Source organism: Carassius gibelio, chromosome A7 (genome assembly GCF_023724105.1).
Source record: "Carassius gibelio isolate Cgi1373 ecotype wild population from Czech Republic chromosome A7, carGib1.2-hapl.c, whole genome shotgun sequence".
NCBI classification, from domain to species: Eukaryota; Metazoa; Chordata; class Actinopteri; order Cypriniformes; family Cyprinidae; genus Carassius; species Carassius gibelio.
The window spans coordinates 3,054,331-3,080,294 of record NC_068377.1 but is presented as its reverse complement, the minus strand read 5'-3'; the positions used below and the strand labels follow the sequence as shown (position 1 = coordinate 3,080,294).

General features: G+C 37.0%; 1 protein-coding gene across 1 annotated transcript in view; it reads right to left on the bottom strand.

Annotated features, from left to right (window-relative positions):
- Window positions 1-416: 416 nt before the first annotated feature.
- The window catches only part of LOC128016379 (mucin-5AC-like), a 29,308-nt gene continuing 3,760 nt past the window's right edge, over window positions 417-25,964 (bottom strand). The window contains exons 2-30 of the mRNA XM_052600855.1: window positions 20,687-20,981; window positions 20,481-20,595; window positions 20,320-20,410; window positions 15,685-15,818; window positions 14,375-14,591; window positions 14,161-14,289; window positions 13,958-14,075; window positions 13,638-13,776; window positions 13,230-13,337; window positions 13,040-13,109; window positions 12,784-12,921; window positions 12,360-12,524; window positions 12,156-12,250; window positions 11,952-12,078; window positions 10,694-10,949; window positions 9,945-9,997; window positions 8,243-8,343; window positions 7,984-8,135; window positions 7,442-7,580; window positions 7,058-7,168; window positions 6,795-6,974; window positions 6,426-6,665; window positions 6,186-6,342; window positions 5,956-6,084; window positions 4,706-4,856; window positions 4,582-4,625; window positions 4,288-4,482; window positions 1,979-2,277; window positions 417-542 (exon numbers count right to left, since the gene is read on the bottom strand). Of these exons, the coding sequence (XP_052456815.1) occupies window positions 417-542; window positions 1,979-2,277; window positions 4,288-4,482; window positions 4,582-4,625; window positions 4,706-4,856; window positions 5,956-6,084; window positions 6,186-6,342; window positions 6,426-6,665; window positions 6,795-6,974; window positions 7,058-7,168; window positions 7,442-7,580; window positions 7,984-8,135; window positions 8,243-8,343; window positions 9,945-9,997; window positions 10,694-10,949; window positions 11,952-12,078; window positions 12,156-12,250; window positions 12,360-12,524; window positions 12,784-12,921; window positions 13,040-13,109; window positions 13,230-13,337; window positions 13,638-13,776; window positions 13,958-14,075; window positions 14,161-14,289; window positions 14,375-14,591; window positions 15,685-15,818; window positions 20,320-20,410; window positions 20,481-20,595; window positions 20,687-20,981 (4,274 nt within the window). The remainder of the gene's footprint in view (window positions 543-1,978; window positions 2,278-4,287; window positions 4,483-4,581; window positions 4,626-4,705; window positions 4,857-5,955; window positions 6,085-6,185; window positions 6,343-6,425; window positions 6,666-6,794; window positions 6,975-7,057; window positions 7,169-7,441; window positions 7,581-7,983; window positions 8,136-8,242; window positions 8,344-9,944; window positions 9,998-10,693; window positions 10,950-11,951; window positions 12,079-12,155; window positions 12,251-12,359; window positions 12,525-12,783; window positions 12,922-13,039; window positions 13,110-13,229; window positions 13,338-13,637; window positions 13,777-13,957; window positions 14,076-14,160; window positions 14,290-14,374; window positions 14,592-15,684; window positions 15,819-20,319; window positions 20,411-20,480; window positions 20,596-20,686; window positions 20,982-25,964) is intronic.

The following is a 25,964-nucleotide window of genomic DNA, read 5'->3' as shown; positions in this document are numbered from 1 at the left end:
CACAACAGAATGTTCTAATCTCATAGTCGTAGCATTGCTGTGCAAGGCCTTGGTGTTTGTTCAAGCAAATTAGACCATCTTTCGTACTGCATTTCACAATCTGTCCAAGTTTTGAAAGAGGAACTTCAGGATAACGTTTTGCACGACACTGTACTTCCATTAGTGCTGAGCATAAGGTAGGATAAGTGTCAGTTATCTTTTCAATAGGTACAATTTCACCGCCATCGGGGCCTGCCGTTGGGCTCCCAAAATCGTTCCATTCTGACCAGTGACAATTACATCCAGGGGTAAGAGTAAGGGTGACTGCTTTCAATGTTGTGGATGTTGGAGACGTTATTGATGAATCTGTAGATGTTTTTGTTGTTATAGATGTAGTTATGCCTGTCATGCTGGAGGAATTTTGGACCAAAGTTATCTTAGTCAGTGGCGATGTCATGCTGGTTGAGAACGCTGGTGAAGGTGTTGTAATTGTTGATGGAGTTGTGGGTATGCTTGTACCAGTGGGGGAATTCTGGACTCTTGGTGTTGACATTTCTGTAAACCTTTTTGTTGAAGAAACTGAAGGTGAGACAGAATGCATCGTGGAAGTTGTTGTTGATAAACTTGTGCTTGTGTAGGAAGTAAGGTTTGTTGATGTATTAACTGGGGTTCCAGGCATGCTGGTTGAAAAAGTTGGTGAAGATCTACCAGTAGAAATTGTTGTTGATGTGTCTGTGGATATTCCTGTAACTGTGGAGGAACTTTGGACCACTGATGTTGTACTAGGTGGTAAGTGCATGATTGTTGATGACACTGTTGTAGTAGCTGTACTTAGTAAAGATGTTGTGATATTTCTACAGTTTTCATCACAACAGAATGTTCTAATCTCATAGTCGTAGCATTGCTGTGCAAGGCCTTGGTGTTTGTTCAAGCAAATTAGACCATCTTTCGTACTGCATTTCACAATCTGTCCAAGTTTTGAAAGAGGAACTTCAGGATAACGTTTTGCACGACACTGTACTTCCATTAGTGCTGAGCATAAGGTAGGATAAGTGTCAGTTATTTTTTCAATAGGTACAATTTCACCGCCATCAGGGCCTGCCGTTGGGCTCCCAAAATCGTTCCAATCTGACCAGTGACAATTACATCCAGGGGTAAGAGTAAGGGTGACTGCTTTCAATGTTGTGGATGTTGGAGACGTTATTGATGAATCTGTAGATGTTTTTGTTGTTAGAGTTGTAGTTATGCCTGTCATGCTGGAGGAATTTTGGACCAAAGTTATTTTAGTCAGTGGCGATGTCGTGCTGGTTGAGAACGCTGGTGAAGGTGTTGTAATTGTTGATGTAGTTGTGGGTATGCTTGTACCAGTGGGGGTATTCTGGACTCTTGGTGTTGTAATTTGTGTAAACTTTTTAGTTGAAGAAACTGAAGTTGAGGCAGAAAGCATTGTGGAAGTTGTTGATAACATCGTGCTTATGTAGGAAGTAAGGCTTGTTGATGTCTTAACTGGGGTTGCCGGCATGCTGGTTGAAAAAGTTGGTGAAAATGTACCAGTAGAAATTGTTGTTGATGTGTCTGTGGATATTCCTGTAACTGTGGAGAAACTTTGGACCGCTGATGTTGTACTTGGTGGTGTGTGCATGTTTGTTGATGATACTGTTGTAGCTACTGTATTTAACAACTCTGTTGTGATGTTTCCGCAGTTTTCATCACAACATAATGCTCTAATTTCATATTCATAACACTGCTGTGAAAGGCCTTGGACTTTGTTTTGGCAAACTAGTCCATCCTTCATATTACATTTCACAACCTGTCCAAGCTGTGAAAGAGGAACTCCAGGATAATGTTTTGCACGGCATTGCACTTCCTTTAGTGCTGAGCATATGGTAGGATAAGTGTCAGTTAGTCTTTTAATAGATACTACTGCACCACCATCAGGACCAGTTGTTGGGCTTCCAGAGTCAATCCAATCGGACCAATGGCAAATACATCCAGGTACAGGAGTAAGGGTGGTTGTTGTCTTTGTTGTGGATTTTGGAGAAAATGCTGAGGCAGTTGTAGTAAATGCTATTGTTGACAGAGATGTTGATTTACTTGTAACAGTGGAGGAGGTTTGGATTGTTGGTCGTATAGGCATGCTAGTTGACAAACTTGGAAAAGGAGTTGAATTGGATGTTGTAGTTGGTTTTAGAGTTGTGGTTATGCTTGGAGTAGTGGTAGATGTTGTGAATGAAAATACCGTCTTTGTTAGAAAAGTTTCTGTAGTGTATTTGGCTGTAATTCCTGACAAAGTTGACTCTGCAATAAAATATTAATGATTCAATTTCACATTGTGAATATATTTTTTTCATAAATTTGAGAAAAAAAACATAATAAATTAATTACACCTTACAATAAATTAACAATTGCACCAGGCACCACCCAATTATAGATAACAATTTAATATGTGTGAAATGCCAACATTTCGCCACCTTGGAATTATAAGGCTTTATCTGCACTCTGAGCAGTTTTGGGGATATTGAGCTCTTTTGTGCATGAAAATGAGTGTATTATGAATGTACAATATCAAAATCTTCTCATTTTTGTAAATGAGGATTTTTGGAATAGGTCAAATGCAGACAGAACCTTCTAATTCTAAAAAGTAATATTCCAATTAAATGAAAAGGTTGTATCTTGCAAAATTTTACTTATAATTTGTTTTAAAACATAAAATTACTGTTGTAACAATGTGGCGACATAATAATAGAATATAATAATTTCTATGACATTTATTTCATATTTTATAGCTAATATTTTTTTTCCCTGTTGAAGTTAAGCATAAAAGGCAGTGCTAAATATTTTGTCAATTTTAGGTAGGAATATGGTGGGTAATTCAACACCTTATTGCAGGAACAGTTTAAGCGGCTACTGTAATACATCTGACCAGGACTTTTTTCCACAGAAAGTGGGACAGGTAAAATACTTTCTCTCTAGAGATCAGTATGGCAGAGATAACATGCTAACATTTAGTGTTTAAATTAAGACCTTGTCAATTAAATAGTTGACTATTTGACAATAAGGCTTAATATTGTAAAAATGTGAGACATTTTAAGACTTTTAACTGCAAGAAAACAGACAATGCTTCAGCAAAGTTGCTTCACAAAGTTTAACCCTTAAATGCATGAATGTTTCGTCATTCATTACGTTTCATTCTTTAGCAACCCGGACCACTTTATCTAAGACAGATGGATCTCTAACTTCTCCAGTAGTGTTAAACTCTCTTGATATTTTTTTATGTTAATCCAAAACCACTCACTGCTCTTGACTGAATTACCTTGTAGTTTTAACAAGACTTCATCTATATTTATAAATTAAGGATGCAATTACATTTTACATTTGATTATTCTGTGTCTGTACTTAAAAAGTTGTAAAAGCGTAAACATTGTTTAATTTGTATCTTTGTTTTATTTATTTGTGCTATTTCAAACCAGGCCCTTTGGTATAACCTGCACCGGGGCCCTGAAAAACCTCAGATATGGCTGAAAACAAATATTATTTTGTTATATTCTTTATTGTGAATAGACTGAGGAATATAAAGAATGCTGATTTCTGACTTTAGGAAATGAACGAGGGGGAGGGTTGTCAATGATGCTAAAGTCCCGAGGTATGCATTTAAGAGATGAAAAAAACATTGAAAATGTTTCACTGACTATATATAGTTAAAAAAAAAATACAAATACAATATTTCACAATTAATATTTTCTGCTGTCATGGGGTAGTCTGGCGACATGACTAAGAAATTTGATCCTGACTTAGAACCTTTTGGTTTTCTAAATAAAAAGTCCTAAGATGTACACAAATAAAATAATAATAATAATAAAAAAAACATCTCATGAGGTGAATAAGCTGTCACAGAATAAGAATATGTGAATTATTCATTTTTGACAAAAATTTTAGATAGAACTTATAATTCCAAGGTAGCGATTTATGGGAATATCTACAAAATCAGATCTTTTATTTTTAACTGTCAAAGATCACTGATAACCAATAATCATCATGAGCATTAAACATCACAAACTTTCTTTCAGAAACCAGGAAGTTACATGTTATATACAATCATAACACTAATATGGTTCCAGTGACAAAACAGATTTATAATTTATATATCCTCTTTTAAATAACTTTTTAAAACTTGATCCTTTTAATTCCCCATTAAATCATAATTTCATTCAAAGGCTATGACTGGAACCAAAAGTATCAACACATTTAATACTTGTTTAAACATAAGCTAAAAACTTGTACTTCAGAAGATAGTAGTAAAACTATTACCTGCTATTTTACTGGAAAAGATAGTTGGTGAAGTATAGGTCGTTGTTGAATGTGATGTTTGACAAGGGTATGAAGTCTTTTGAATTATTCCACGTTCCTCACAGACAGCTGTCATGCAGCTGCCAAGCCCATCTGTAGTATTATATATTGTGTCTCCATGCATATATTTGTTCCCTTTGAATGTGCAGGTGCAAGCTGCAAATTTGGAAATAAAGACGTTTACTTAATAAAGTGCCAATGAAGGAAAGATGAAGTTCTGATATAGATGAATAAATATTTAAAATGTGTTCCTACCGGTTGCATTGTATTTGCAGTCGATCTCCATGGACTTGCAATAGCTTTAAGACAAACATTTAAAAAATTAAAACTACATTTTATGATGGTAGACTGTATTTGTTTACATGAAACGATAGCATACCATATTTGACAGTTCTCTTTTGAAGGAACTATCTCTTGATCGTTGTAATGTTTCCCCTCTTTGTCATAACAGCCACACTGCTCTTTTTTAACACATTTCATTGTATCCTCATCAAAGTAAGGATGTCCAGGGGGACATTTGGGGTAACAACCTTGTAAAATGTAAATAAAATACAAAATTCAGAATTAAGTATGTGACATCCATGTGACATAGATTGCATCTCAAGATTCGAAATATCTGAAATGGTTAGTTCACCCCCCCCCCCCCCAAAAAAAATAAAATAAATAAATTCCGTCGTGTCGTTCTAAACCAGTTAGAGCTCTGTTCGTCTTTGGAACACAAATGTAAATATTTTTTGATGCATTCTGAAAGCTCTCTAACCATGCATTCTAAAGCTCTTTGTGATTTGATTTGAACGGTAATAACCGTGCCTGTGTGGTGTGCCTGACACAGAACAGCATACTTGCTTTGCGGTTACGTGGATACTCTCCAAAATGGCGCAAAGTTAAGCGGACAAATTTTTGGATAAAGTCTTTTTTCTTTCTTTTTTGTAGTTTTGTAAAATTACGGTCGAAACCCTGTTGTCATATGGCTTTTTTTTTTTGCTATGTTTCTGGACGTTGATAATCTTGCTGTCTAATGGAGGGTCAGTACGGTGGCTGAGACAGCTCAACATGATGCAACTTACGAAAACACATGCAAATAGAAAAAACATCAGCAAATGAAGAAAAAATCTTCATCAGTTTGACAGCACAAGTGTTGAAAATCATCACAACACATGCATACAACGAAATGGGCTGTAGAGGTGTCTCGGCCACCGTAGGTCAGAGAGCTGTCAGAATGCATCAAAAATATGTTAATTTGTGTTTCAAAGATGAACGGAAGTCTTACGGGTTTGGAACAACATGAGGGTAAGTAATTAATGACAAAAATGTTGGGGTGGACCAACCATTTAAGGTTATTTTGCCAAATAAAAGACTATAACTTAATTCTGCCAATAATTATAATCCATAAATGCAATAAAAAGCATCAATTATCGATTTCCATAAATTTTCCATGAAGTTGTATTGAGGGTAAATGTCAACACACAATGCAAATGTTGTAAGTTTTTCTTTAATTATAGAACCATCTGGAAACATAAAATGATCAAATTTGATATGTTTACTCATAGTGTTCTGTTGTCTATGTGAACCAAGTTCAGACAAAGCACTCGTGAAATAAAAGGCAGGGTTTTTTTTTTCTTTTTTTACCTTCAAGTGCTAGTATCTGACTTGAGCACTGCCCAGTTGGATTTCTGCAGGTCTGCAGACAAGGAGCTCCGCAAGGTTTGTACTGCCAATCACACTTCCCTGGAGCATTGTAATAATCACAGAACAATGCTGTAAGAGAGAAAAAAAGTTTTTACTTAATGTATTTTTTTCTTCTCCTATGGCCTCTTTCAGTGATTTGAATTAAACTCAGAAAATTAGCAGTCTCTCACGGCATATTTTAGGTGTTCTCCAGGCAACACAGGCTCCAGCCTCATTGCAGGCCTGTGCATAGGCTGCTATAGCAGTGCACAAACACTCATGATCCCCACCGCTATCACAAGCACACGAGTCTCTCACACAAGCATCATAAAAATGATTGGGATCCACCTTAATAAGAAAAATGCAATTCGATTACACATACACGAACAACAGGATAATGTGAAACCTCACCATGCTGCATGTTGACTTACTTGATAATGGCATGTTGCAAAAACTCCACTCTTAATGATACTACATTCTTTCTGAGCCCATGATTGCCTGTAAGGATTATTTGAGCAGGGATTTCTAATTTCCATAGTAACAGGACAGCTATCAGACTCTTTCCAATCGTTTCCAAAGTCCAAGGGTTTAATAACCACCTCCTGGCTTCTCAACATGAAGTCGTTGTTTGCGTTCCCATCAAAGTTCCCGCAAAGACCACAAATAGCACCCTGTACCAGAACAAGATGCATGTTAACTAACATATCAAACTAAAAAAATTCGACAACTCGGTTTAATCAATAAACTGTAGTCTCTGAGGAAGTTATTCAGTAATACATCACTATAGATGTATTTCTCACCTTAAAGTTTGGACTGAGTTTGATTAACACATTTGCCCTCTGGTCCCACATGACAATTAGTCCATTATTTGCCTCAATGACCATGTAAATTCCTCTTATCAAAATTTGGTAAGGAATGTCCACTCCCTCATCTCTGTGAAAAATCTGATAACCTCCATCTGTCAATTTGAGCTCCTTGTTCTAAAAGAAGAACATACATTTATTTATCAGGCACCTGTGATATATATATATATACACCTGTTTAGCAATAAAAGCACTCTCACCCCAAGGAAGAGTCTGACAGCCTTAGAGCAAGTGGCGCCAGTAGATCCACATGGTATGTTTTCAGTGAGAACTCGCAAAGTACCATTGGCATTGGCATGTCCGCAATAATCCTGTATAAATCACACAGATTTGTCTTTGCATTTATATCAAACCTTTTCTTATCTTTTGCCTTACTTTTATTTTTATTGATAGCATTGAGAAGTTCTAAAAAAAATGTCTCTAGACTAAGCTTTAATCTCTATAGCAGCACCCACAATTCAGTTACATCTAGGTTATTATTATTATTATTATATTTTAATAATATAATCATAAAGATTTGTAAGCTAAATTGTAATGAAGCAAATTAAATCAAATTGTATTGTAGAGATTTATTCTGTACTTACTGTGATTAAAGTGTATTCACATTCTCCATCGAAAGTGTATCTCTTTCCATCAAATGTAATGTAATGGCCATCTCCATGAACTAAGCAGGTTCCATGGCACGGGTTTGTGGTACATTCCCATTTCCTGTCCTTACAAGTACTGCATACACAAGGTTTATAAATATGCATACTCTATGTGTTATACAAATAGGTTGTTTTGTATGAATTTGTGCAACCCAGCTCATCATTTCTGATCATAAAATAATGGTTTGTTAGTAAAATGTTCCCATGAAGGTCCACCTCTAAACGTAACCCTCAGGTGTTCATGAACAGATCGTACAATATACTTGAAAAAAATAAAATCTTGAAAAAAATAAACCTCTTAAGAAAAGAGCATTTAGAAAATATGTTATATTTTAAAATTCCATTTCATACCACAGGATGCTATCAAACACAGTACTTAATTTGAGATGTGGTAGAGTAAATAATGGTTCAGAAAAAAAAAAAACTGACAATTCCTCTGTTTTAGCAAAAATAGATTAATAGATTAAATGTGATTTTACCAGCTATTGCAGTCCACTTTGATTGTATCTCCAGGTTGGTGTAAAATGCCATTGTGAATGCAAGGACAAAGATCTTCTTTGATGCAGCCACCCATACCATCTGAGACCAGTCCAGACGGACACATACAGCCCGAGATGCACTCACTGCTAATCTGTTTTGAAAAAGTAACATGATTTTAAAATGATAATATATCTTGTGCAACTTTTTTCTGACTATTTGTCTTAGGATAGGGTTTAGAAACAAACTTAAAACACTCACACAAGCCATATCTAAAGTGTTGCAGCTCTTTTGGCACTCTGATCCTGTAGATTCAGGAGCAGCACTAGTGCAGTCAAAAAACACCATAGGTTGGGGACAAGCTGGTGGCATAGAAAGACATTTATTAGTGATATCAAGAAAAGCAAAGGAACTGATTGAACTGGATGCAATATTCCTCACATAAAGCCATAAACGGTTCATGAATATAGCACTGAAATCGTACAGTCTATTTTAAATGGTTACTATCACATTCCAATGCATGGAAGACAGCCGACTGGAAATTATGTTATGTAACACCTTTTATGTTTTACGAGGACATCATACAGTTATGAAGAAATTCAGGGTGAGCAGATGATGCCAATTTTATTATTTTGGGTTTTATTTAAAACCCCAGTATCAGTTATTTTGGGCCTGCTCCAATCAGTGTTTATGCTTAAATATGTTTATGCTTAAAAGAAAGCAATAGTTCCACACTGCGTCCCCGGGGGACACTCCAAATTCATTGGACCACGCAGCCCATGACTTCATTAGAAGGGTGCCAGAGAGTATAAGAGGGTGCCAGTGATGCACCTCATCAGCTTTATTGTCTTCATGAACAGTTTGTTATGTATATATATATATATATATATATATATATATATATACAGTACAGACCAAAAGTTTGGACACACCTTCTCATTCAAAGAGTTTTCTTTATTTTCATAACTATTTTCAGTCACACTGAAGGCATCAAAGGCTATATATATATATTTTTGCTGGCATCATCCAGTCATGAAAGTGAGGAAGTTTATGTGAATGGTGAGGATGAAGAGAGTGTGAGTACTGAGTTCTACCAGCCCCGCAAATGGGGAAATGTTGGAAGTAATGGCTCACACTGCAAAGAGGCTTGATTTGGTGTGGGAGCAAGAAAAGCAGAAAGCTGCGCGCAACAGACTGGACAAGTGTCATTTGTCCAGCCATTATTCTTCCCTCAAGAGCCTTCACTTTCTCCCTGATCTCCATGCTGAGCTTGAGAGATTGTGGGTGAATCCATATTCAGCTCTGCGCAATGTGCTGCTTTCAGGAGATGCATTCTCCTCCAAACCAGATCCTCTCCTCAAGCCTCACCCATCTCAATCTGAGGATCGGAAACAGGACCAGAAGCTTCATTTTGCCACTCGTTCTGCTCTCCCTTCCCGTAGTTGAGCACAGAGGAAGTCCAATGCTAAGAAGAGGATAGGAGACCTCAGAGAGGTGATTGACAGAATATATTGTGACCATCCATCTGAGATGTCGCTCCTGAGTTTGCCATTATTTGGTGCTCTCTCACCAGGTGGCCAGGCTTGCACTGAGGCATGGCATAGTGGGTATTTTGTTCCCCAAAGTGTCCCCTACTGGACACAGTGTGCAGTTCCCTTGATGGGGAATGTCTCGGGTTACGCATGTAACCATGATTCGCCAAGAGGGAACGAGACACTGCATCCCCTTCAGACATCTTCAGACAAAGATGTTGGTGACATGCATTACAGGTGTCCTCTTATACTCCAGGGCACCCTGTTAATGAAGTCACGGGCCAGTGAATTCGGTAGTGTTTTCACACATGCTTCAGACACCAGTCATGCTGATGGCATTCCCCAAAGTACTCCCTCTCCGGGAACTATGGTTACATGTGTAACTCAAGATGTTTTTAATTTTAAGTACACTTATTTGTGGGAGTACTCACATTGTTGCCTAGTTCTCTTTCCAGTGCAACTGAGTTTCCCGTCCTTGCAAGTGCTGAAACAGAAATCATAAAATAAAAATCAAACAAATGTTCAGGTTTTATGTAGGTAAATGTAAGTCTTTTTAAGACCACATAAATAAAGGAAGGAATACATTGAATGAAATACAATACATCAGTATGGTCTCTAAATGCAAACACTTTATAGTTTGAAAATATAACTTCCAACAGATCTCCATTAGCAAATCATTTATACTGTTCTGATCTCACTGCAATAAAAGTGAGATCAACTTGTTTTCCAAATGTCTTCATAAATGTTTTTTTTTTAAATCAAGATACATTTACTTGATAAGCAAAATGACATCAGAAAAGAAGACTTGTTTTTTTGAGAAACTAATCAAAATTATTATATTTACTTAAAATTTCACCAAGCTGATTAAAAGCTGACTAAAATCTCCCACAGATCATGTTTTCATGCAATTGTATGATTGGCCGAATACCTCAAGCATGTGACAGAAATGTTACTTTGAAATTTGCCATGTTGGCAAACAGAAAGCTACATAGTTTTAAAGTCACTTTTGTGTGAGCTGTGCTTCATACTGGCTACACTGTATGACAACAGACAATAAACTTTTTTTGTCAACGGGTAAGTTTAATTTTGGCTAATGTGACCACACGTTGATACATTTAAATTCTCATTATTTTAAAGTTATAAGCGTCAGAGCCCTACTAAAAGAGATTGGGACTCATACCACGTGGTTCCATCCCTGTTGATAACTTCTCCTGGGAGAATCACTGTGCCTTTGCTGTAGCAGAAACAACTAGATAAAGGGACACATTTTGCTTCTTCATCAAGGAACGTTCCCTCTGCACAGATACACCCATCTACAGGCTCAAATGTGACACCACAAGTGAAGTCTGGGTCACTGTTGCAACGGCAGGAACGACTGTTGTTTTGAACATTGTAAGAATAAACCATATTGTCGGGACAGCTGGCTGAAAATTTGCCTGCGAACAACAAAACATTTATTTATTTTATTTGAACAACCACCAAAACATGTTGTATCTACATGTCCAGTCATCTCTTTAATTGTCTTATGCTTAATGCTTTTTAAACGGTTATTTCCCCCAAAAATGAAAATTATGCTGCGTTTTGCTCAACCCAGAGGCATCCTAGGTGTAAAGCTATGACTTTTTTCTTTCAGACGAATCCATTCAGAGTTATATTACAAATTGTCTTTAGATTTTTCATACTCTATCATTGCAGTCAGCAGGTGTTGCATTGTTTCAGTCCGAAAGACGTGAAATAAAAAGTGCCCTCCATTAAAAAAAAATGTCTCACATGGCTCCAGAGGGTGGACAAAGTCCTCCTGTAGTGACTCGATTTGTTTTTGTAAGAAAGGTATCAATATTCAAAATATAATATTCACTTTAAATTAGCTTGCACTCACTGTTATAAACGGAAGCAATTCTGCGCAGATGACATAGAAGTCAGCGTTTCGTATACGCCGCTAAGAAGTGATGCACATGGAAACTCAGAGGAGAGATCAAAACAAAACAACGGTCACTAATTAGAAGTACAAAAACTATGATTTGTAAAGTAAGGAAACTTTGCTTCTTTTGAACCTGTAAAGAAATGTTGGTTTTCATTCGCATGCACAACACTAACCTCCGTACATCATGATCCCGGAACTGCTTCTGTGTACAACCATCGAAACATACAAAAACACATCGAGTGGCAACAGGATGCCTTTGTTCACCCCCCGGAGGCATGTGAGACACTTATTTTTATGGAAAGGCGCTTTATATTTCACTTCTTTTGGACTGAAGCAATGCAACACCCACTGACTGCAATGATAGAGCTTGAAAGATATTGTATAACTCCGACTGGATTCGTCTGAAAGAAGAAAGTTATACACACCTAGGATGCCTCAGGGGTGAGTAAAACGCAGCCTAATAATTAAAATTTTGGATGGATTAACCCTTTAAAGGTTTGAATGAATCACTTACTGCATGCAATGTTTCTCCAGTGAGGCAGATTGATCCCTTTTGCAGCACAGTTGTGTACGTATGAAGACAAAACAGCACACATGCAGTCTTCACTTTTCTCACAATTACAGGCATCATACATGCAGATCTGTTGGGTTAGAAAGTGTTGGCCCAATCTCAAAAGAAACGTGTCTTTAGATTTGTCAGCAGGACTCTTAAACTCACCATTTCATAGATATCAGGGCTGATCTCTTTGTGGCATGGAGCAAACACCCCATCAGGGTCTGACAGCAGAGAGCACCATTTCTTAGCATATCTCTCTGCAATAAAGAAGAGTAAAGAGCTATTACATGACAGCACAAGAGCCATTATCTCATTATCGCCATTATCTCATTTATCGCCAGTGCAAAATAGAGAATTGAGATATACCGTTATCTAAGCTGAGACTGCAGGGATCCTCAAAGCTGTTTTTAACATCAGGGCAGTTGGCTTGTGCTTTCCAGCCATTGGCAAAGTCTACTGCTGTAGCTTCAGGAGATCCACTAATAGTTATGAAGTCATCTGCTTGAATACTGTTGAAGTTCCCACACAAACCTAGCAAAAAAATCGACATCATTTGTTTTTACAATTTGCAAAAAGTAATTTAACCTTCATCAAAAATAGAATCAAAAATCGAAAACTAGAATCGATTTTACATTTTGAAAGCATAGAAAGTCAGTTGCAAAAGTAATGGCCATATGTAGCTGCTGCACATTACCATTAACTTATTCCATCGAATGAAGAAGCAGCGCTGGTAGTTTTATAGGTATATAGGAATTGTAAGATAAAAGTGTTGATATACAAATTGACTTACCAGTTGTTTTCTGCTTGTAAGTCACATCAACTTTTATGTAAACCTGCATTACTGGTATGAGCTGGATCTCCAGCTCAAGTCCAAAAGATGTCTGGACGATGATGAAAAATGTGGTGGGTTTGAAAATCATCGCATCAGCTACAGAAAAAAAAATAGTTAATTGTGTGCTGTTTAGTTATTTCATAATATTTCTCTTAAGAACAATGTGTTATACAATGATATATCACAAGAAAATTCAACTGAATTGCTAACCTACCAATGGAAAGAGGGAGCTGTGAATACGTTTTATTAACAAACACTTTTCCATCAGACTGGATCCTGAACACCTAAAATTCACAACAATAATTTGCAAGAAAAGATTCAGATGCAAAGAGATTTACTGAGAATTAAAAAAAAAACATTATCTGTACTGATATTAATTTAATTTTGAATTTGTGATAACTTACTGTGTTCCTCTTTGATAAAAAAATTGTTACTGCCTTCAGACATGTTTCAGTGACAGTAAAACCGCATTTCATCAGATCCCCCAAAACTGTAAACTCATTTTCTCTGGTCTGTTGAAATACAGATATGACACCAGCATATAATGATGTGACATTTTGCTAGAAATATATATTTGGTTTGATTTCATGGGAATTTCTAAGGTCAATTTAATAATAACAAAATAGCATTTTAAGCGTCACAAGCTTTGCAGCACTGTGCTTAAAATAATTAAATACATTGCAGTGTACTGTGAAACTAGAGTTGCACTGCATCTTTAGTATGCTTTGGATGGATAACTGAGAGTTATCTCTAAATTAATCTGGATAGTAGACTATGGACTGAAGTACGTTATACTGTCAGAAAAGACTGACCTTAGAAAGAACGTAAGTACAGTCTCCATGAAAACTGTATGTCCTCCCATCGTAAGTGGTAATATGGGAACCACCTTCGACAGAGCAAGTCCCTGGGCAATCTCTGTCTTCACAGCTCCATAGATTATCGACACAAGTGCTTCATGGTGAATAAAGTTTAAATACAGTGTTAAGTTTCTTTGTCCGAAAAAGAAAAACTTTTTCCACTATAAGAGGAAGCAGTACCATTTCAGAGGAAAACAATCGGAAGCTAATGAAGAAGTACAAATTACCTTGAAAAAATAATGCAACATATACAAAAAAAATAAATATATAATCACCATTCTTTACAGTTACTTCTGTAGGTCTGTCCAGGTTCATATATTTTTCCATTGTGGATGCAGGGACACTGATTCTTGGTAATACAACCTCTATCACTGAGGTCATCAAACAGGTATCCTATAAGACAGTATATTATAGCCATTTGTGTAATGCCATTTGCATCAAGAAAAAAATAACTCTTTAGCCCATTAGAAGATTATACCTTCAGGACAGAAACACCCATCGATGCATTGGTCCTTACAAATATGACTTCTATCAGGGTTTGTACAGGTGTTGATACAAGGGTTTCCACATTCTTGATACACCATATTGTGGTAAGGACAAGATTGGTCTAAAAATGTATACATTATGTTAAAGCCATTCAGACTTAAACTTCAAACAGATTTAGAACAGGCTTTTTAAAAGTTTAAACTCACCACAGAACTGCTCCTTTATCCACGGATCAGGCTTTCCACCTGCCTGGATGCACTGGCGAGAGTATTCTGAGATGGTTCTGCAAACACAAAAGGATCTGGTCCTGTTGGTGCAGAAGCACATGTCCAATTCACAGGCTTTGATGAAGGAGTCAAGGGGTACGATGTCCTTACAACTGCTGAAAGACGGGCCTGAAAGCAGCTGCTCACAAACTGGTGTCTAGAAAAAGCATGAAGACATGATGGAAAGTACATATTGAACATAATGGGCTCAGGCAAAGACAGGGAATCAGAAAAAGTGGTGGTAAATTTCAAGAGATTAATGAAGGTGGTTAAAAAAAATCGCCACTGCACAGAACTGTACAAGCCACAACACAGAAATCAGGTAAAAATCCCCTGCCTTCCACTGGAGGAGAAAAACAAATCATAGAGCTTTAGAGTCGGTGCGTAAAATGATCACATTGTGTTTTTATTTTATTAAATTCCATTTATAAAGTAGATGTAAATTTGACTTTGGAGGAAGAGGAGGATAAGTAAGAGAGAATGAGAGGCTGTCTCTCTTTACTTAAAAAAAGTGAAGTGACATTCAGCCAAGTATGGTGACCCATACTCAGAATTTGTGCTCTGCATTTAACCCATCCGAAATGCACACACACAGAGCAGTGAACACACACACACACACACACCTGGAGCAGTGGGCAGCCATTTATGCTGCGGCACCCGGGGAGCAGTTGGGGGCTCAATGCCTTGCTCAAGGGCACCTAAGTCGTGGTATTGAAGGTGGAGAGAGAACTGTACATGCACTCCCCCCACCCACAATTCCGTCTGGCCCGAGACTAGAACCCACAACCCTTCGATTGGGAGTCCAACCCTCTAACCATTAGGCCACGACTTCCCCTTGGCTGGGCAAGAAAAACTTGAAAAAATTTCATATGAGAAATTACTTTTCCCTATCTGTTGGTCACTACAAGTTATGTCGAACTACATATGGGGGGGGGGGGGGTCTCACTTGGGACACCAATCATTTCTGAGTTTAAGAGAAAACACCAATGAATATTGGCTAGTGTATTTAACATACCTGAGCCACTCCGTACATGCCCAAGGTTCCCTTTACTCCCTTCCGAGACCAGGTGGTGAACCTGCAAGCGCTGCCCCTGGAGGAGGCAGATCCAGCCTTGGCATTGCTGTGTCCCGTAAGAGCGCTTTGCATATACGTGGACCGCACCCAGAGCTTCAGAAGCTCTGAGCAGCTCCTGGTCTGCTTTGGAGGTCAGCAGAAGGGGAAGGCTGTCTCCAAGCAGAAGTTGGCCCACTGGATAGTTGATGCCATGGTACGCCAAGGCGAGCTGTGTCCCCTGGGGGTGAGTGCCCACTCCACACAGAGTGTGGCCTCTTTCTATGTGCTGGTGCACGATGCCTCTCTGGCAGACATCGGTCGAGCTGCGAGCTGGGCGACACCTAACACCTTCGCAAGGTTTTACAGCCTTCATGTAGAGCCAGTTTCTTCCCGTGTGTTGGGTAACAGGTAATTGGTGGGAAGGGATGACTGGGTGTCACGCTTGCTGCGCCACTCCCCCTCTCCCAGTAGAGTTCCCCGGTTGGTGTACCCTGGTCGAGCATCCTCCAGCACCCTCGGCGGTCAGACTTGGCGGAGCAGTCTGTCGCCAGGCTCAGTACTGGTGTTAGCATGTCCAGAGCTCCGGTCAGCCCCTGTACTGGGCTTGGTGTCCATATGGCTTGATTCCCTTCAGGTAATCCCATATGTGTTTTCTTCCACGGTAAGGTTTCTCTCTTGGCGAACCTGTGTCTTCCCTTGACAGACCCGCTCTGTCAGTCTCTTCTGGCAGCTGTTCCATCCCTACTCTAAAGTAGGACCTGCCTCAAGAGACCCATTCCATATGTAGTACTGCCCCCTAGGTCAGTCCATATCAATATCTCAACATGTCACCTCCCTACGGGTAGGATGTGGTCTCTGTAGTGACCTTTTCCTAAGGCTTGCTCCCCCATCGTCTTGCCCAGCTTTAAGAACAAATAGGGAAGATTTGAATCAATCTTCTCCGAAGGTTGAAATCCCTTCCACTAAATTTGTGTCGGTGGAACAGCAGCGTGGCCTTCTCCAGCAGCGATGTACTCACCCTTTGGCCCCTTCGGTACCAAGGTCAGTGTATTTGCGCTGGGGCTTTGGGAAGGTTATGACCTTAAGCGTAGCTTTTGTGGCACGCCATGGCTTGTCGACAATTGCAGTGCTACAGGGTTGTGACGGTGTTCAGGTTGTGGCATTTTTCATAGTACCCCATATGCCATTCGACATAACTCGTAGTGACCGAAAGATAGGGAACATCTTGGTTACATACATAACCCTCGTTCCCTGATGGAGGGAACAGAGGCTTTATGTCTCCATGCCACAACCTTGAACCGGTCGCTGTTGCCGGGACACGTTCTCGGCTCCTTAGAGTAAAACCTAATGAGTGGATGCACCTGTCGCACTATTTATACCCGTTGGCACGGGGAGTGGCTCAGTTATGTTAAATCCACTAGCCAAGATTCAAGATTTAAAATTTTTATTCGTCACATACACAATTATGTATAGCATATATAATCAGCAGTGAAATATGAGTCAGGTCCGCTCCATGGACAGTGAAATTATTAAAGAAAACAACACAGATGAAAATATACATAAATATAGCTATGTAAGAATGAAATAAAAGTAAACAATAAAAATATAAGAATAAAATATAAAAAAGATGTATATTGTAGAATTAAATATAGAACACAAAATAATGTGCATGAAAGTAAACTGTAGTCTTAAATATTAAGATAAACAGGGATGTACAATGCGCATTATACAGTAGTCTTAAATATTAAGATACACAGGAATGTACAAGAGGCTAATGTGCAATCAGGTTGACACTGTCAGTGTGTCAATGTGAGGTAGTGAATGATGAAGATCTTACTGATAAAGTGAACATTAAGTGGAGAGGCTGGTTTTGAGTTTTGAGAGCCTGATGGCCTGGGGGAAGAAACTCCTCCTCTCTGTTTTTGCCATTAGGCTACGGAAGTGCTTACCAGATGGCAGCAAAGTGAAAAGATGGTTACTGGGGTGGGTGGAGTCTTTGATGATTTTTACAGCTTTGCTTTTGCAGCGTTTGAGGTAGATGTCCTGCAGAGAGGGGAAAGCAGGCCCAGAGATGCGCTCAGCTAAGCGCACAACTCTCTGCAAGGCTTTGCAGTCTTGACTGGAACCACACTGAGATACACTGAGTCAATACACTTTCTATAGCCCCTGAATAGAAAGTCTTCAGGATTGCTGATGAGACCCTGAATTTCCTCAGCTGTCGCAGATGGTACAGTCTTTGCCTGGCTTTATTAACCTGTGTTTGAATGTGAGTAGTCCAAGTCAGTTCCTCTGTGTTGATGTTTACACCAAGGTACTTGAAGCTGCTCACCCTCTCCACAGGGGTCCCGCTGATCATAAGAGGAGTATAGGGCTGCTGCTGTCTGTTCCTGAAGTCCACAATCAGCTCTTTAGTTTTGCTCACGTTCAGAAAGACACAGCTGTCCTGGCACCATGATGTTAATTTCTCTTCCTCATCCAAGTATGCAGTCTCATTATTGTTGTGAATGAGGCCCAGAACCACAGTATCACCAACAAATTTGATTACAGATGTGGTGCTGTGCGAAGACACTCAGTAATGTGTGTAGCGAGAGTAGAGCAGGGGACTCAGGATACAGCCCTGTGGGGCTCCTACATTCAGGGTGATGTAGCTGGAGGTGAACTGGCCTAGTTTCACCACTTGAGGTCTGCCAGTGAGGAAATCAAGAATCCAGTTACAGAATGAAGAATTCAGGCCCAGGTCTATGAGTTTAGAAGCTAGCTTTATGGGGACTATAGTATTAAAAGCTGAGCTATAGTTGATAAATAGTAGCCTTACATCCTGTTATTGCTGTCAATGTTTGACATGACAGGATGTGCAGGATGTGAGACATGGCATCATCAGTGGATCTGTTTGGGCGATAGGCAAACTGAAGAGGGTGTAAAGTATCCGGGATGGAGGAGCAGATGACGTTTTTAACCAGTCCCTCAAAGACCTTCATGACTATTGATGTGAGGGCAACTGGACGATAGTCATTCAGACAAGAGGGTTTATTGTTCTTAGGCACAGGGATGATGAATTTTTTTTTGAATGAGGTGGGAACCACCGATGTAGCAAGAGACTCATTAAAAATGGAGGTAAACAAACCAGCGAGCTGATCAGCGCAGGACCGCAGAACACGGCCAGAAATCCCATCAGCCAATTTTCATTGGCGTTTTCTCTTAAACTCAGAGATGATTGGCCTCCCAAGTGAGAACCCCCCCCCCCCCCCCCATAAGTCGTTCGACATAACGTCTCCGTTCCCTCCATCAGGGAACGAGGGTTATGTACGTAACTGAGACGTTCTCATTTCTCATAGGTAAACATGCGGAACATAAAACTGCTTCACATTAGCAGGTAAACAATGATTTTAAGTTTGTGTGATACAGTACTCATTTTGGAACATTATTGTTATGCATGTTTGTAAGTCCATAAGTTCTGAACCAAGGGAAAAATTTTAATTCTCCTCAGTAATTTTCTGCCTTGATCTGGAAATCATTTGAGCTGGTATAGACAAGATTTGTTGGAAAAGTAGGGAAAAAAATGTGGACATTATGGCCAGTGTTTTAATAAAATGAAAGAAATCTAAATTTTGCTACTGGATCAAATTAATAAAAATTATGACCAGAATAAAAGTGATATTTTTTAGCTGATGGTGATGGTGCTAGAGTCACAGAATCAGTGTGCCAAATTTCATTACTTTCCTATCTATGTCCTATCTAATATGGCTGCCATTTGGTAAGAAAAAACAAAAACAAAGACAAGAATTAAACAAAAAAATTAATGAAATATAGCATAGGATATCAAATAGTGAAGATTGATAGAGAACCTACCATTTCGTTGCATGGTTTTGTTGAACTCATCTGTTCAATACAACTCTCTGTTGAGCTATCCGGTTTGATGTAGCCATAGTCATATGGGGATCTGTCAGCATCTTAATTAAAGATGAGTTTTATATAATTATACATATAAAACATGTTTCAGATTCGTTGTTTTATAAAAATCATATTAGCACTGAGAGATCAGCAGATATCAGGTTAATTTACACATTTCACTCATTTTCTCCAGTAATTTAACTTATTTTCATGTTGTTTGTTTTTGTATTTTTGTGACCCTGGACCACAAAATCTTAAGTGTCAGTTGTTCAAAACTGAGATTTATACATCATCAGAAAGTTTTCCACTCATGTATGATTTATTAGGATCGGACAATATTTGACAGAGATACAACAATTTGAAAATCTGGAATCTGAGGATGCAAAAAAATAAATAAAAATACTGAGAAAATCGCCTTTAAAGTTGTCCAAATGAATTTTTAGTAATGCAAGTTTATGGTAGGAAATGTACAAAATATCTTCATGGAACATGATCTTTACTTAAAACCCTAATGATTTTTGGCATAAAAGAAAAATCTATAATTTTGACCCATTCAATGTGTTTTTGGCTATTGCTACAAATATACCCCAACTTAAAACTGGTTTTGTGCTCCAGGGTCACATATATGGATACACCTCAGATATCTGTATTATACGTAACTAAAAAAGGAGGTGTAAATAAAGGTGCTTTAAAAGGTTCTTTAAGTGATTCCATAGAATACTTTTTTTTTTTGTCCACAAAGAACCATTCAGTCAAAAGTTCTTTAAAGAACTATCTCTTTCTTACCTTTTTATAATCTGAAGAACCTTCTTTGCCAACAAATAATTTTTTGTGAGAATGTTAAAGGTTCTTGAACTATTTAGAAATAAAGGTTCTTCTATGGCATCACAAAACACCTTTATTTTTAAGTGTGTATATATTTATTGCATGTGTTATTTACCATCTTTGATGAACTCATTGTGTGACTGGATGCCACTGAAGTCTCCACAAAGACCGCAGATCTTATTTAGGTGCATCATGTCCAATTCAACCTAAAAGGAGCGATTACAGCTATTTTCTTGCAAAAACATCAGATATTTAGCATATTGATGTCACACTCACAGTGAAAGAGTCATCCTCATTCCACGTGGCCACCAGTCCGTGTTTAGCAGTGACTTTGACATAGAAGGAACTCTTATAGATAAGAATACCAGAGTGGCTAAATGGCAGATTCATCCTAACAGGAAACATATATATATATATATTTAATCACAAACTTTAAAAATAAAATGCTATAGCTCTGACCGTCAGAAATAACCTGTACTTACTCTCTTCCATCCACCTTGACAGAGTTTTTGGTGAGCTCCACAACAGTGCTGTTCAACTTCATTGTGATGTTAGTGATAATCGGTTGGTCATTTACTACTTGGCGTCTCAACTGAATGTTGAAGTCCTCGTAGCTGCTTCCACACATTGCACACATTATATAATTGCAAGTGGATGGTAGGTGGAAAATTTCTCCATCAAATTTCTTGAAGTGGTAGTTACCCCATGTGCTACAGACTTGTTTGTTATGAGCACCTATAGGTGAGACAACAGGATTTGATATAAAATTACAAATGGCTAACAGACAATATATGACCCTGGACCACAAAACCTGTCATAAGTGTAATTTTTTCAAAAATAAAAGCTGAATAGTTAAGCTTTGCATTGATGTATGGTTTTGTTAGGATCAGACTATATTTGACTGAGATACAATTATTTGAAAATCAGGAATCCGAGGGTGCAAAAAAAAAAAAAAAAAATCAAAATCAAAATACTAAGAAAATTGCCTTTAAAGTTGTACAAATGAAGTTTTTAGCAATGCATATTACAAATCAAAAATAAAGTTTTTATATATTTACAGAAGGAAATTTATGAAATATCTACATGGAACATGATCTTTAATTAATATCCTAATGATTTTTGGCATAAAAGAACAAAAATCTATAATTTTTACCATAACAATGTATTGTTGGCTGTTGCTACAAATATACCCCAGCGCCTTAAGACTGCGTTTGTTGTCCAGCATCACTTACATGTTTTCTAAAATTATATATATATATAATGTAATTATATATATATAATGACGTTTTATATATATATATATATATATATATATATATATATATATATATATATATATATATATATTATATATATATATAAAAATGTGAGTTGAATCTATATATATATATAAAGATTCAACTTAAATTTTTAGTAAAAGAAACATATACTTCATTAACTGAAATAATGTTAATATCCCATTTCACTAAAATTGTAAACCTTTGTAGTATAATGACAACCATTATAAAAGCATAAGAGAAAACCACATGATGAATCAGCAAAGTATCTTTTCCACAAGCTGTGTCATGAACACACATATACAACACCTTCATGATGACACACATGACTCTAAAATACTGCATACAACTTTAATGTAACAGTAAAATGTAACATAAAATCCTAAAACTAAGAAGAAACAGCAATTATTTAAATTATGAAAATGCATGTAAAGCGTCACTTGGGGAATTCGGGGAATGTCATTTTTGACTTTTTCACTATGAATCTTGTTCCTTTTCACTTCCTAAAACTGTAAATTTAACAGTATTTTACTATAAAATTACATGCAATGTCCCGTAAGATCTATGACAGTTTTTTCATAAGGGAACTTGCCAGGTTTTACTTTACCATTTTTAGTATTTTACTCTCATTTTGAAATGACAATAATTTTTTACAGCATGAAAATATTCAAAGTTGTAAATAAAACAAAGGTTGTTAGAGGTTTTCTTCTGGGTTTTTAAGGTTGTTGTTAAGTTTAGGTATTGGGTAGGGTTATAATAAATACTAAGAAACTTAGAAATATATATGTTGACAATATGCACGCTACTAAGCAATAATAATTGGTCCACATACTGTTACCGCATTTTGTTTATTTTTTAACCCCAGGATAATTCAAATAATCAATAGAGTAATAATATAATGAATAACACTTATTGTGCTCACTTGGTGAATAATGTCAGGCTGACGTCATTGATCAATGTCAAACTGAGATTATCTAACACAATGCCTTCTTACTATTTAATGGCAATCCTATAATGCCTTTCTGAAGGATTGCTTAACCACGAACTGAATCTCAGGCTTATGGTCACAATAGAAGGCGTAAGACTGGAAAGTCAGGGGACTTAAACAGATCCCATTCTGATCAAACAAACAAGTTCACATGACACAATCTCTATTTTCATTTACTTCACTTAACATATAACATGATATAAGAAAAAAAAAATTGTTCTTTTTTACCTGTCTGTGTAGCATTTAATCCAAAGTATAGGAGTATCCAGTCAAGCATCCATATGACTATCCTGGTGCGTCTCCCCATGCTTGGCCTGTGGATTCGTGGATCCTCCAGGTGTTTGAGGATGGAAAGTGCTTGTGTTTTCCATTTTATACCACCCTCTTTTGTGTGAAGCATAGGAGGGGCTGAACAAGGATATGAGTCAAAATATCTCTAACCCTCTCGATGTATGAAATCTATAACAATATGACATTTTAAAGAAAACACTCCAAGTTCTGCTTAAGTGCATATTTTAACATAAAATGTTTCAAATTATATCAAAGTAATGACACTATATATATATATATTGGAGTAAATTTAAATTTACTTCAAAGTTTCACATTTAATTCAGTGTGTTACAATATGTACCTTTTCTGTTTAATTTGTGAAATTTACTAGAGATTTCTGAGTGAAAATCGTTTCTTTCTGCACACATTTTAGATGATAGTAGAATGGTATTTTATTATTCTCTCAAAGGAAATGACCAAATATCAAATGTGTAGTCAAAGTAGAGTGCAATATGACCAAATGGACATTTGTCTGATTATGGAAGTTAATAATAGAAGATTCCACTTTAAGTCAAGTTCAAGTCAAGTTTTATGTATAAAGCACATTAAAAAATCAACCTTGGTTGGCCAAAGTGCTGTACAGTAAAATAAGAAAAACAAACAAAACAAGACAAAAAACATACAAGTTATGGTACATTAAACGCATTAGAGAAAAAATGTGTTTTCAGCAAAGATTTGAATTCCTCTAGGGTTGCAGCTGATTTAACATGTAGTGGAAAAGGTCACCACAGCTTAGGGCCGACTACTGCAAAAACCCCATCACCTCTTCGTTTTAAGCGAGATCGTGGAACAGCCAAGAGATGATGATCCCTTGATCTGAGTGATCTTGATGGATTATGAATGCTAATTAAATCGGAAAGGTATTTAGGGGCCTGGTTGTTAAGAGATTTGTAGACAATAATAACAACAATTCTGTATCGGACTGGTAAACGATGCAGAGAACGTAGAATTTGGGGTGATGTGATCTTATTTTTCGGCTGCCAGTGAGCAGACGGGCAGCCACATTTTGGACCATCTGAAGATGAGAGATGGAAGTGAGAGGTAACCCAACATATAGTGAATTGCAATAGTCAAGTCGTGTTGAAATAAAAGCGTGAATAATTGTTTAAAAGCTATTCCTGTTTAAAAAAGGCTTCACTTTGGCTAACCGTCGTAAATGATAAAAGCTGGCTCTAGCTGTGGCGTTAAAAGTTTTAACTTCAGAAGTGAGTTGTGGCGTGAGTGTCCCAAGGCCAGTATAGTGTCTGTCAAAAAGCTCATTTGGACCAAATTGGATGATTTGAGTTTTATCGTCATTAAGAAGCAGGAATTTGTTTGTGAGCCAAAGCTTGAGTTCGTGAAGACAGTCTTGTAGTCTTTTATATGTAGTGTTATCGTTATGTTTTATAGGTAGAGGTTTTATATGTAGAGTTGGGTATCATCCGCATAATAATGGTATGACACACCAAATCTACTCATAATTGTTCCCAAAGGAAGCATGTACAATGAAAATTAGAATTCACACAAAGTCTTAATGATTTAGGTTCTTTCAAAAAGATTCACAAGACAATCCTACATGAAAAATCTTCCAAATCTCACTGGTTTAGTAAACACACTCTCAGAAAAAAAGAAAAAAAAAAGGTAAAAAAGCTGTCACTTGGGCAGTAGCTTTTTAAAAGGTACACTTTTAGGTACTAATATGTACTTTTAAGGTACAAATGTAGACTGTTTAGGTACAAAGTTGTGCTTTTTGAAAAGGTACTGCCCCAGTGACAGCTTTTGTACTTTTTTTTTCTTTTTTAGAGTATGTTTTCCCATCAAAAATTCTGATTGCCAATAATGGTCCTTGTCTTTACACTTTTGCTTGTATTGTCTCATCCCTTCCTCATCAAAACAAACTTACATACAATAAAAACAGCAGTAGGAGGTGAATACAAATAAAAATGGCTAAAATTCTCATAAAACTCTCTATAATGTGCAGTGACATACATAATGCCTGCATAAATAGTTTAATATATTTAAATACTATATTTACTCACACTCAAGTTGTTGCAAACCTGTATGGCTTTTTTCTTTTGTCATCAAAGAATATGAAATTGGTGTGAAATTAATCTGTGTGACTTGAGTTATATATTATTCTTTATTATATTATTATATTATTCTTTTGAAGGAACAAAATCACTTTGCATTAAGAACAGATTAAAATGAAGAGTGAAGGACAACCTGTCTGCCAGAATGCACTAAAAAATTGAATATAAAACTGTAAACTGGCTTACAGACATGCTTATCACTTCTGTTCAGTTCAGTTTCTTAAAAAAGGTCTTTATTTCACCCTTCCATAAATGAAGTCCTTAAAAAGGTCTTAAATTGATGTGGGAAATTTTAAATTCACAGTCATGGCACTGCATTTTGTATGCACAAAAAAAACAAACAAACAAAAAAAATTCTTCCTCTGTATTTTTGTCATGTTTTGCAATACGAATATCTGAACTTCCTTAAAAAAAAAAAGAAAAAAAGATTATTATTTGTGAAGCAATATTAATATATAGGTTAAGTCTTATTTCAAGTTTATGCTTAAAATAAGAGCAAATATCTGTCAGTGGAGTTTAGGGGCCTATATTTATTCTTTTTCCACTACATTGTGCTTAGTTTCTCTGAAAACAAGACCTCTCGAATTAAGCGATTTTGTCTTTCAGTTTTTCTTGATTTACTCATCTTTAGAGATTTGCACAGGAAAACAAAATAAAAATACTGACGAAGATCAGCACTTAAATATTTCCATCGTATTCTAGTTAAGGTATTTTCTTTTTTCTTTTTTTGTAATGTAGTTGGAAGTTGTATTTTCAAAAGCTGAAGTGTTGCTAAACATAATTTTCTGCTCCCTATACATTTCCATTCAGAGAATATTGTGATGTACTGTGTTCCCTTCAGTTTGGTCCTTGCATTTTCTTTACTTGCTCTTAACACCCTAAATTTACTTTCATAAAACCTGCAAATGCTGTGTATTATTTGGCTGTCTAACATAAAATGTAAAGTGTCAATATAAAATGCTATGTTTAGACATTATTACAATCTAATCGAGCAGGCAGAAAAAAATATTACATCAGTGTGTGTGGATTTCACAAGACAGGAAATATATTTATAGTATTAATTAATGGAGTAAAATGGCAGCATAAACTATGACGA